Below are 13,378 nucleotides of genomic sequence, written 5' to 3' on the forward strand. Positions count from 1 at the left end.
TCCTCAGTCAGTAACATGTTGTATGTTGTGTTATTTCTCCTCAGTCAGTAACATGTTGTATGTTGTGTTATTTCTCCTCAGTCAGTAACATGTTGTATGTTCTGTTATTTCTCCTCAGTCAGTAACATGTTGTATGTTGTGTTATTTCTCCTCAGTCAGTAACATGTTGTATGTTCTGTTATTTCTCCTCAGTCAGTAACATGTATGTTCTGTTATTTCTCCTCAGTCAGTAACATGTTGTATGTTCTGTTATTTCTCCTCAGTCAGTAACATGTTGTATGTTGTGTTATTTCTCCTCAGTCAGTAACATGTTGTATGTTGTGTTATTTCACCTCAGTCAGTAACATGTTGTATGTTCTGTTATTTCTCCTCAGCCAGTAACATGTTGTATGTTCTGTTATTTCTCCTCAGTCAGTAACATGTTGTATGTTGTGTTATTTCTCCTCAGTCAGTAACATGTTGTATGTTCTGTTATTTCTCCTCAGTCAGTAACATGTTGTATGTTGTGTTATTTCTCCTCAGTCAGTAACATGTTGTATGTTGTGTTATTTCTCCTCAGTCAGTAACATGTATGTTCTGTTATTTCTCGTCAGTCAGTAACATGTTGTATGTTCTGTTATTTCTCCTCAGTCAGTAACATGTTGTATGTTGTGTTATTTCTCCTCAGTCAGTAACATGTTGTATGTTCTGTTATTTCTCCTCAGTCAGTAACATGTTGTATGTTGTGTTATTTCTCCTCAGTCAGTAACATGTTGTATGTTCTGTTATTTATCCTCAGTCAGTAACATGTTGTATGTTGTTATTTCTCCTCAGTCAGTAACATGTTGTATGTTCTGTTATTTCTCCTCAGTCAGTAACATGTTGTATGTTCTGTTATTTATCCTCAGTCAGTAACATGTTGTATGTTGTGTCATTTCTCCTCAGTCAGTAACATGTTGTATGTTCTGTTATTTCTCCTCAGTCAGTAACATGTTGTATGTTCTGTTATTTCTCCTCAGTCAGTAACATGTTGTATGTTCTGTTATTTATCCTCAGTCAGTAACATGTTGTATGTTGTTATTTCTCCTCAGTCAGTAACATGTTGTATGTTCTGTTATTTATCCTCAGTCAGTAACATGTTGTATGTTGTTATTTCTCCTCAGTCAGTAACATGTTGTATGTTCTGTTATTTCTCCTCAGTCAGTAACATGTTGTATGTTGTGTTATTTCTCCTCAGTCAGTAACATGTTGTATGTTGTGTTATTTCTCCTCAGTCAGTAACATGTTGTATGTTCTGTTATTTCTCCTCAGTCAGTAACATGTTGTATGTTCTGTTATTTCTCCTCAGTGCCCCCAAAGCCTCCTCACCTGCAGCAGAGTGCTGGTGCTCCTAGGCCCTGCCTCCGCGCCCCGGACAAGCCCCTCCCACCTCCTCCACCCTGCAGACCTCTTCCTGCAGACCCCAGAGGGGGAGGACCCTGCCGACCGCCGACACTCCCCCGTGCCGAGGGAAGCTCCTCCCCCACCGCCTGTGTGCTCTCCCTCATTGAGAAGTTTGAGAGGTAAGATAGATCGATAGCATGATCGATAGATAGAAAAATAGATAGACATACTGTAAAGACACAGACAGACAGACAGACAGACAGACAGACAGACAGACAGACAGACAGACAGACAGACAGACAGTAAAGACAGACAGTAAAGACAATAAAGACAGACAGACAGTAAAGACAGACTGTAAAGACAGACAGACTGTAAAGACAGACAGACAGACTGTAAAGACAGACAGACATATGATAGAGAGATAGATAGATATATGATAGAGAGATAGATAGATATATGATAGAGAGATAGATAGATATATGATAGAGAGATATATGATAGATATATAGATAGATATATGATAGAGAGATATATGATAGATATATAGATAGATATATGATAGATAGATAGATAGATAGATATATGATAGAGAGATAGATAGATATATGATAGATAGATAGATAGATATATGATAGAGAGATAGATAGATATATGATAGAGAGATAGATAGATATATGATAGATAGATAGATAGATAGATAGATAGATAGATAGATAGATAGATAGATAGATAGATAGATATATAGATAGATAGATAGATAGATAGATAGATAGATAGATAGATAGATAAATGTAACATTCTACTGTCTTATCTGTGTTCACTCTACAGGGAGCAGATCATTGTGGTGCCTGATATCATGGGAGGGGGTCTCTGCACCCCCAGGGTCCCGGAGACAGGACCAGGTGGGGTCCCCTTCTCTCCCCCAGTCTCAGAGCTCACTCTGGGCTGTCTCCACGTGGCCTGCCCCCCTGGTCCCTCTCAAGAGCTGGATGACCTACCTCAGGGGCTGGCTGTATTGGCTGGCGTGGTGCTGGGAGAGAAAGCAAGGGAGACAGACAACATGGAGGAGGATAAGGATAAAGAACCAGAACTAGGAGCGTTGTGCTCTGCCTCTGACAAGCGCCTGTCCATGGAGTCCGGTTATAGCGCCTCGGAGAAACTCACAGACGCCGTGGAGATAAGGGGTCAGGCGGAGTCAGAAAGCCAATCAGGGATCCCCTCAGACAACTTGTCCCTCCTCCAGCCGCAAGCGGACGGCAAACTGGCCAATCGAGACTCTGGCATCGACAGCATCAGCTCTCCGTCCCACAGTGAGGAGTTGTGTTTCGCCGGCGACGAGGACCGGGTCATCTACCCGTGTAGTCCTGCCCTCACGCTGCCACGCCTCTCTAGCTCCTCCTCCTGCAGCTATGCGGAGGGCCCGGGGGGAGAGGGGGCGTCGGCTGAGGGTGGGGGGGATTCGGAGGGGGACAGTGACCTGGAGGAGGGGAGCGGGGATGAGACCATTGAACTCATCAACCCCATGATGGATCTGCAGCCTCTGGCACTGGCCCTGCCTAAAACAGACAGACAGGACTCTACAGAGGTAGGCCTGTTATCTAAAACAGACAGACAGGACTCTACAGAGGTAGGCCTGTTATCTAAAACAGACAGACAGGACTCTACAGAGGTAGGCCTAACTGTTATTTATAAACAGACAGACAGGACTCTACAGAGGTAGACCTAACTGTTATTTATAACAGACAGACAGGACTCTACAGAGGTAGGCCTAACTGTTATTTATAAACAGACAGACAGGACTCTACAGAGGTAGGCCTAACTGTTATTTATAACAGACAGACAGGACTCTACAGAGGTAGGCCTAACTGTTATTTATAAACAGACAGACAGGACTCTACAGAGGTAGGCCTAACTGTTATTTATAACAGACAGACAGGACTCTACAGAGGTAGGCCTAACTGTTATTTATAAACAGACAGACAGGACTCTACAGAGGTAGGCCTAACTGTTATTTATAAACAGACAGACAGGACTCTACAGAGGTAGACCTAACTGTTATTTATAACAGACAGACAGGACTCTACAGAGGTAGGCCTGTTATCTAAAACAGACAGACAGGACTCTACAGAGGTAGGCCTAACTGTTATTTATAAACAGACAGACAGGACTCTACAGAGGTAGGCCTAACTGTTATTTATAACAGACAGACAGGACTCTACAGAGGTAGGCCTAACGTTATCTAAAACAGACAGACAGGACTCTACAGAGGTAGGCCTAACGTTATCTAAAACAAACAGACAGGACTCTACAGAGGTAGGCCTAACGTTATCTAAAACAGACAGACAGGACTCTACAGAGGTAGGCCTAACGTTATCTAAAACAGACAGACAGGACTCTACAGAGGTAGGCCTGTTATCTAAAACAGACAGACAGGACTCTACAGAGGTAGGCCTAACGTTATCTAAAACAGACAGACAGGACTCTACAGAGGTAGGCCTAACTGTTATCTAAAACAGACAGACAGGACTCTACAGAGGTAGGCCTAACGTTATCTAAAACAGACAGACAGGACTCTACAGTGGTAGGCCTAACGTTATTTATAAACAGACAGACAGGACTCTACAGAGGTAGGCCTGTTATCTAAAACAGACAGACAGGACTCTACAGAGGTAGGCCTAACTGTTATTTAAAACAGACAGACAGGACTCTACAGAGGTAGGCCTAACTGTTATTTATAAACAGACAGACAGGACTCTACAGAGGTAGGCCTAACTGTTATTTAAAACAGACAGACAGGACTCTACAGAGGTAGGCCTAACGTTATTTATAAACAGACAGACAGGACTCTACAGAGGTAGGCCTAACTGTTATTTATAAACAGACAGACAGGACTCTACAGAGGTAGGCCTAACGTTATCTAAAACAGACAGACAGGACTCTACAGAGGTAGGCCTGTTATCTAAAACAGACAGACAGGACTCTACAGAGGTAGGCCTAACTGTTATTTATAACAGACAGACAGGACTCTACAGAGGTAGGCCTAACGTTATCTAAAACAGACAGACAGGACTCTACAGAGGTAGGCCTAACTGTTATTTATAAACAGACAGACAGGACTCTACAGAGGTAGGCCTAACTGTTATTTATAACAGACAGACAGGACTCTACAGAGGTAGGCCTAACGTTATCTAAAACAGACAGACAGGACTCTACAGAGGTAGGCCTAACGTTATCTAAAACAAACAGACAGGACTCTACAGAGGTAGGCCTAACGTTATCTAAAACAGACAGACAGGACTCTACAGAGGTAGGCCTAACGTTATCTAAAACAGACAGACAGGACTCTACAGAGGTAGGCCTAACGTTATTTATAAACAGACAGACAGGACTCTACAGAGGTAGGCCTAACGTTATCTAAAACAGACAGACAGGACTCTACAGAGGTAGGCCTAACTGTTATTTATAACAGACAGACAGGACTCTACAGAGGTAGGCCTAACGTTATCTAAAACAGACAGACAGGACTCTACAGAGGTAGGCCTAACGTTATCTAAAACAGACAGACAGGACTCTACAGAGGTAGGCCTAACGTTATTTATAAACAGACAGACAGGACTCTACAGAGGTAGGCCTAACGTTATCTAAAACAGACAGACAGGACTCTACAGAGGTAGGCCTAACTGTTATTTATAACAGACAGACAGGACTCTACAGAGGTAGGCCTAACGTTATCTAAAACAGACAGACAGGACTCTACAGAGGTAGGCCTAACGTTATCTAAAACAAACAGACAGGACTCTACAGAGGTAGGCCTAACGTTATCTAAAACAGACAGACAGGACTCTACAGAGGTAGGCCTAACGTTATCTAAAACAGACAGACAGGACTCTACAGAGGTAGGCCTGTTATCTAAAACAGACAGACAGGACTCTACAGAGGTAGGCCTAACGTTATCTAAAACAGACAGACAGGACTCTACAGAGGTAGGCCTAACTGTTATCTAAAACAGACAGACAGGACTCTACAGAGGTAGGCCTAACGTTATCTAAAACAGACAGACAGGACTCTACAGTGGTAGGCCTAACGTTATTTATAAACAGACAGACAGGACTCTACAGAGGTAGGCCTGTTATCTAAAACAGACAGACAGGACTCTACAGAGGTAGGCCTAACTGTTATTTAAAACAGACAGACAGGACTCTACAGAGGTAGGCCTAACTGTTATTTATAAACAGACAGACAGGACTCTACAGAGGTAGGCCTAACTGTTATTTAAAACAGACAGACAGGACTCTACAGAGGTAGGCCTAACTGTTATTTATAAACAGACAGACAGGACTCTACAGAGGTAGGCCTAACTGTTATTTAAAACAGACAGGACTCTACAGAGGTAGGCCTAACTGTTATTTATAAACAGACAGACAGGACTCTACAGAGGTAGGCCTAACTGTTATTTATAAACAGACAGACAGGACTCTACAGAGGTAGGCCTAACGTTATCTAAAACAGACAGACAGGACTCTACAGAGGTAGGCCTGTTATCTAAAACAGACAGACAGGACTCTACAGAGGTAGGCCTAACTGTTATTTATAACAGACAGACAGGACTCTACAGAGGTAGGCCTAACGTTATCTAAAACAGACAGACAGGACTCTACAGAGGTAGGCCTAACTGTTATTTATAAACAGACAGACAGGACTCTACAGAGGTAGGCCTAACTGTTATTTATAAACAGACAGACAGGACTCTACAGAGGTAGGCCTGTTATCTAAAACAGACAGACAGGACTCTACAGAGGTAGGCCTAACGTTATTTATAAACAGACAGACAGGACTCTACAGAGGTAGGCCTAACTGTTATCTAAAACAGACAGACAGGACTCTACAGAGGTAGGCCTAACTGTTATTTATAACAGACAGACAGGACTCCACAGAGGTAGGCCTAACTGTTATTTAAAACAGACAGACAGGACTCTACAGAGGTAGGCCTAACGTTATTTATAAACAGACAGACAGGACTCTACAGAGGTAGGCCTAACTGTTATTTAAAACAGACAGACAGGACTCTACAGAGGTAGGCCTAACTGTTATTTATAACAGACAGACAGGACTCTACAGAGGTAGGCCTAACGTTATCTAAAACAGACAGACAGGACTCTACAGAGGTAGGCCTAACTGTTATTTAAAACAGACAGACAGGACTCTACATAGGTAGGCCTAACTGTTATTTATAAACAGACAGACAGGACTCTACAGAGGTAGGCCTAACTGTTATTTAAAACAGACAGGACTCTACAGAGGTAGGCCTAACTGTTATTTATAAACAGACAGACAGGACTCTACAGAGGTAGGCCTAACTGTTATTTATAAACAGACAGACAGGACTCTACAGAGGTAGGCCTAACTGTTATCTAAAACAGACAGACAGGACTCTACAGAGGTAGGCCTAATGTTATCTAAAACAGACAGACAGGACTCTACAGAGGTAGGCCTGTTATCTAAAACAGACAGACAGGACTCTACAGAGGTAGGCCTAACTGTTATTTATAACAGACAGACAGGACTCTACAGAGGTAGGCCTAACGTTATCTAAAACAGACAGACAGGACTCTACAGAGGTAGGCCTAACTGTTATTTATAAACAGACAGACAGGACTCTACAGAGGTAGGCCTAACTGTTATTTATAACAGACAGACAGGACTCTACAGAGGTAGGCCTAACTGTTATTTATAAACAGACAGACAGGACTCTACAGAGGTAGGCTTGTTATCTAAAACAGACAGACAGGACTCTACAGAGGTAGGCCTAACTGTTATTTATAAACAGACAGACAGGACTCTACAGAGGTAGGCCTGTTATCTAAAACAGACAGACAGGTCTCTACAGAGGTAGGCCTAACTGTTATTTATAAACAGACAGACAGGACTCTACAGAGGTAGGCCTATTATCTAAAACAGACAGACAGGACTCTACAGAGGTAGGCCTAACGTTATTTATAAACAGACAGACAGGACTCTACAGAGGTAGGCCTGTTATCTAAAACAGACAGACAGGACTCTACAGAGGTAGGCCTAACTGTTATCTAAAACAGACAGACAGGACTCTACAGAGGTAGGCCTAACGTTACTTATAAACAGACAGACAGGACTCTACAGAGGTAGGCCTAACTGTTATTTATAAACAGACAGACAGGATTCTACAGAGGTAGGCCTAACGTTATTTATAAACAGACAGACAGGACTCTACAGAGGTAGGCCTAACTGTTATTTATAAACAGACAGACAGGACTCTACAGAGGTAGGCCTAACTGTTATTTATAAACAGACAGACAGGACTCTACAGAGGTAGGCCTAACTGGTATTTATAACAGACAGACAGGACTCTACAGAGGTAGGCCTAACTGTTATTTATAAACAGACAGACAGGACTCTACAGAGGTATGCCTGTTATCTAAAACAGACAGACAGGACTCTACAGAGGTAGGCCTAACTGTTATTTAAAACAGACAGACAGGACTCTACAGAGGTAGGCCTAACTGTTATTTATAAACAGACAGACAGGACTCTACAGAGGTAGGCCTAACTGTTATTTAAAACAGACAGGACTCTACAGAGGTAGGCCTAACTGTTATTTATAAACAGACAGACAGGACTCTACAGAGGTAGGCCTAACTGTTATTTATAAACAGACAGACAGGACTCCACAGAGGTAGGCCTAACTGTTATTTAAAACAGACAGACAGGACTCTACAGAGGTAGGCCTAACGTTATTTATAAACAGACAGACAGGACTCTACAGAGGTAGGCCTAACTGTTATTTAAAACAGACAGACAGGACTCTACAGAGGTAGGCCTAACTGTTATTTATAACAGACAGACAGGACTCTACAGAGGTAGGCCTAACGTTATCTAAAACAGACAGACAGGACTCTACAGAGGTAGGCCTAACTGTTATTTATAACAGACAGACAGGACTCTACAGAGGTAGGCCTAACGTTATCTAAAACAGACAGACAGGACTCTACAGAGGTAGGCCTAACTGTTATTTATAAACAGACAGACAGGACTCTACAGAGGTAGGCCTAACTGTTATTTATAACAGACAGACAGGACTCTACAGAGGTAGGCCTAACTGTTATTTATAAACAGACAGACAGGACTCTACAGAGGTAGGCTTGTTATCTAAAACAGACAGACAGGACTCTACAGAGGTAGGCCTAACTGTTATTTATAAACAGACAGACAGGACTCTACAGAGGTAGGCCTGTTATCTAAAACAGACAGACAGGTCTCTACAGAGGTAGGCCTAACTGTTATTTATAAACAGACAGACAGGACTCTACAGAGGTAGGCCTATTATCTAAAACAGACAGACAGGACTCTACAGAGGTAGGCCTAACGTTATTTATAAACAGACAGACAGGACTCTACAGAGGTAGGCCTGTTATCTAAAACAGACAGACAGGACTCTACAGAGGTAGGCCTAACTGTTATCTAAAACAGACAGACAGGACTCTACAGAGGTAGGCCTAACGTTACTTATAAACAGACAGACAGGACTCTACAGAGGTAGGCCTAACTGTTATTTATAAACAGACAGACAGGATTCTACAGAGGTAGGCCTAACGTTATTTATAAACAGACAGACAGGACTCTACAGAGGTAGGCCTAACTGTTATTTATAAACAGACAGACAGGACTCTACAGAGGTAGGCCTAACTGTTATTTATAAACAGACAGACAGGACTCTACAGAGGTAGGCCTAACTGGTATTTATAACAGACAGACAGGACTCTACAGAGGTAGGCCTAACTGTTATTTATAAACAGACAGACAGGACTCTACAGAGGTATGCCTGTTATCTAAAACAGACAGACAGGACTCTACAGAGGTAGGCCTAACTGTTATTTAAAACAGACAGACAGGACTCTACAGAGGTAGGCCTAACTGTTATTTATAAACAGACAGACAGGACTCTACAGAGGTAGGCCTAACTGTTATTTAAAACAGACAGGACTCTACAGAGGTAGGCCTAACTGTTATTTATAAACAGACAGACAGGACTCTACAGAGGTAGGCCTAACTGTTATTTATAAACAGACAGACAGGACTCCACAGAGGTAGGCCTAACTGTTATTTAAAACAGACAGACAGGACTCTACAGAGGTAGGCCTAACGTTATTTATAAACAGACAGACAGGACTCTACAGAGGTAGGCCTAACTGTTATTTAAAACAGACAGACAGGACTCTACAGAGGTAGGCCTAACTGTTATTTATAACAGACAGACAGGACTCTACAGAGGTAGGCCTAACGTTATCTAAAACAGACAGACAGGACTCTACAGAGGTAGGCCTAACTGTTATTTATAAACAGACAGACAGGACTCTACAGAGGTAGGCCTAACTGTTATTTATAAACAGACAGACAGGACTCTACAGAGGTAGGCCTAAATGTTATTTATAACAGACAGACAGGACTCTACAGAGGTAGGCCTAACTGTTATCTAAAACAGACAGACAGGACTCTACAGAGGTAGGCCTAACTGTTATTTATAACAGACAGACAGGACTCTACAGAGGTAGGCCTAACTGTTATTTATAAACAGACAGACAGGACTCTACAGAGGTAGGCCTGTTATCTAAAACAGACAGACAGGACTCTACAGAGGTAGGCCTAACGTTATTTATAAACAGACAGACAGGACTCTACAGAGGTAGGCCTGTTATCTAAAACAGACAGACAGGACTCTACAGAGGTAGGCCTAACTGTTATCTAAAACAGACAGACAGGACTCTACAGAGGTAGGCCTAACGTTATTTATAAACAGACAGACAGGACTCTACAGAGGTAGGCCTAACTGTTATTTATAAACAGACAGACAGGACTCTACAGAGGTGGGCCTAACGTTATTTATAAACAGACAGACAGGACTCTACAGAGGTAGGCCGAACTGTTATTTATAAACAGACAGACAGGACTCTACAGAGGTAGGCCTAACTGTTATTTATAAACAGACAGACAGGACTCTACAGAGGTAGGCCTAACTGTTATTTATAACAGACAGACAGGACTCTACAGAGGTAGGCCTAACTGTTATTTATAAACAGACAGACAGGACTCTACAGAGGTAGGCCTAACGTTATCTAAAACAGACAGACAGGACTCTACAGAGGTAGGCCTAACGTTATCTAAAACAGACAGACAGGACTCTACAGAGGTAGGCCTAACGTTATCTAAAACAGACAGACAGGACTCTACAGAGGTAGGCCTAACGTTATCTAAAACAGACAGACAGGACTCTACAGAGGTAGGCCTAACGTTATCTAAAACAGACAGACAGGACTCTACAGAGGTAGGCCTAACGTTATCTAAAACAGACAGACAGGACTCAACAGAGGTAGGCCTAACGTTATCTAAAACAGACAAACAGGACTCTACAGAGGTAGGCCTAACGTTATCTAAAACAGACAGACAGGACTCTACAGAGGTAGGCCTAACGTTATCTAAAACAGACAGACAGGACTCTACAGAGGTAGGCCTAACTGTTATTTAAAACAGACTGACAGGACTCTACAGAGGTAGGCCTAACTGTTATTTAAAACAGACAGACAGGACTCTACAGAGGTAGACCTAACTGTTATTTATAACAGACAGACAGGACTCTACAGAGGTAGGCCTAACTGTTATTTATAAACAGACAGACAGGACTCTACAGAAGTAGGCCTAACTGTTATTTATAAACAGACAGACAGGACTCTACAGAGGTAGGCCTAACTGGTATTTATAACAGACAGACAGGACTCTACAGAGGTAGGCCTAACTGTTATTTATAAACAGACAGACAGGACTCTACAGAGGTATGCCTGTTATCTAAAACAGACAGACAGGACTCTACAGAGGTAGGCCTAACTGTTATTTAAAACAGACAGACAGGACTCTACAGAGGTAGGCCTAACTGTTATTTATAAACAGACAGACAGGACTCTACAGAGGTAGGCCTAACTGTTATTTAAAACAGACAGGACTCTACAGAGGTAGGCCTAACTGTTATTTATAAACAGACAGACAGGACTCTACAGAGGTAGGCCTAACTGTTATTTATAAACAGACAGACAGGACTCCACAGAGGTAGGCCTAACTGTTATTTAAAACAGACAGACAGGACTCTACAGAGGTAGGCCTAACGTTATTTATAAACAGACAGACAGGACTCTACAGAGGTAGGCCTAACTGTTATTTAAAACAGACAGACAGGACTCTACAGAGGTAGGCCTAACTGTTATTTATAACAGACAGACAGGACTCTACAGAGGTAGGCCTAACGTTATCTAAAACAGACAGACAGGACTCTACAGAGGTAGGCCTAACTGTTATTTATAAACAGACAGACAGGACTCTACAGAGGTAGGCCTAACTGTTATTTATAAACAGACAGACAGGACTCTACAGAGGTAGGCCTAACTGTTATTTATAACAGACAGACAGGACTCTACAGAGGTAGGCCTAACTGTTATCTAAAACAGACAGACAGGACTCTACAGAGGTAGGCCTAACTGTTATTTATAACAGACAGACAGGACTCTACAGAGGTAGTCCTAACTGTTATTTATAAACAGACAGACAGGACTCTACAGAGGTAGGCCTGTTATCTAAAACAGACAGACAGGACTCTACAGAGGTAGGCCTAACGTTATTTATAAACAGACAGACAGGACTCTACAGAGGTAGGCCTAACTGTTATTTATAAACAGACAGACAGGACTCTACAGAGGTGGGCCTAACGTTATTTATAAACAGACAGACAGGACTCTACAGAGGTAGGCCGAACTGTTATTTATAAACAGACAGACAGGACTCTACAGAGGTAGGCCTAACTGTTATTTATAAACAGACAGACAGGACTCTACAGAGGTAGGCCTAACTGTTATTTATAACAGACAGACAGGACTCTACAGAGGTAGGCCTAACTGTTATTTATAAACAGACAGACAGGACTCTACAGAGGTAGGCCTAACGTTATCTAAAACAGACAGACAGGACTCTACAGAGGTAGGCCTAACGTTATCTAAAACAGACAGACAGGACTCTACAGAGGTAGGCCTAACGTTATCTAAAACAGACAGACAGGACTCTACAGAGGTAGGCCTAACGTTATCTAAAACAGACAGACAGGACTCTACAGAGGTAGGCCTAACGTTATCTAAAACAGACAGACAGGACTCTACAGAGGTAGGCCTAACGTTATCTAAAACAGACAGACAGGACTCAACAGAGGTAGGCCTAACGTTATCTAAAACAGACAAACAGGACTCTACAGAGGTAGGCCTAACGTTATCTAAAACAGACAGACAGGACTCTACAGAGGTAGGCCTAACGTTATCTAAAACAGACAGACAGGACTCTACAGAGGTAGGCCTAACTGTTATTTAAAACAGACTGACAGGACTCTACAGAGGTAGGCCTAACTGTTATTTAAAACAGACAGACAGGACTCTACAGAGGTAGACCTAACTGTTATTTATAACAGACAGACAGGACTCTACAGAGGTAGGCCTAACTGTTATTTATAAACAGACAGACAGGACTCTACAGAAGTAGGCCTAACTGTTATTTATAAACAGACAGACAGGACTCTACAGAGGTAGGCCTAACTGGTATTTATAACAGACAGACAGGACTCTACAGAGGTAGGCCTAACTGTTATTTATAAACAGACAGACAGGACTCTACAGAGGTATGCCTGTTATCTAAAACAGACAGACAGGACTCTACAGAGGTAGGCCTAACTGTTATTTAAAACAGACAGACAGGACTCTACAGAGGTAGGCCTAACTGTTATTTATAAACAGACAGACAGGACTCTACAGAGGTAGGCCTAACTGTTATTTAAAACAGACAGGACTCTACAGAGGTAGGCCTAACTGTTATTTATAAACAGACAGACAGGACTCTACAGAGGTAGGCCTAACTGTTATTTATAAACAGACAGACAGGACTCCACAGAGGTAGGCCT

At 42.3% G+C, this 13,378-nt stretch overlaps 1 protein-coding gene across 2 annotated transcripts in view; it reads left to right on the plus strand.

The window, feature by feature from the left end:
- Positions 1 to 13,378, plus strand: part of LOC106566349 (FYVE, RhoGEF and PH domain-containing protein 1) — a 174,703-nt gene that overhangs the window by 79,266 nt on the left and 82,059 nt on the right. For both annotated transcript variants that reach the window (XM_045692846.2, XM_045692847.2), the window contains exons 3-4: positions 1,328 to 1,541; positions 2,191 to 2,947. In XM_045692846.2, coding sequence (XP_045548802.1) covers positions 1,328 to 1,541; positions 2,191 to 2,947 — 971 coding nt within the window. The remainder of the gene's footprint in view (positions 1 to 1,327; positions 1,542 to 2,190; positions 2,948 to 13,378) is intronic.

This window comes from Salmo salar, chromosome 13 (assembly GCF_965601325.2).
Source record: "Salmo salar chromosome 13, fSalSal1, whole genome shotgun sequence".
Classification (NCBI taxonomy): domain Eukaryota; kingdom Metazoa; phylum Chordata; class Actinopteri; order Salmoniformes; family Salmonidae; genus Salmo; species Salmo salar.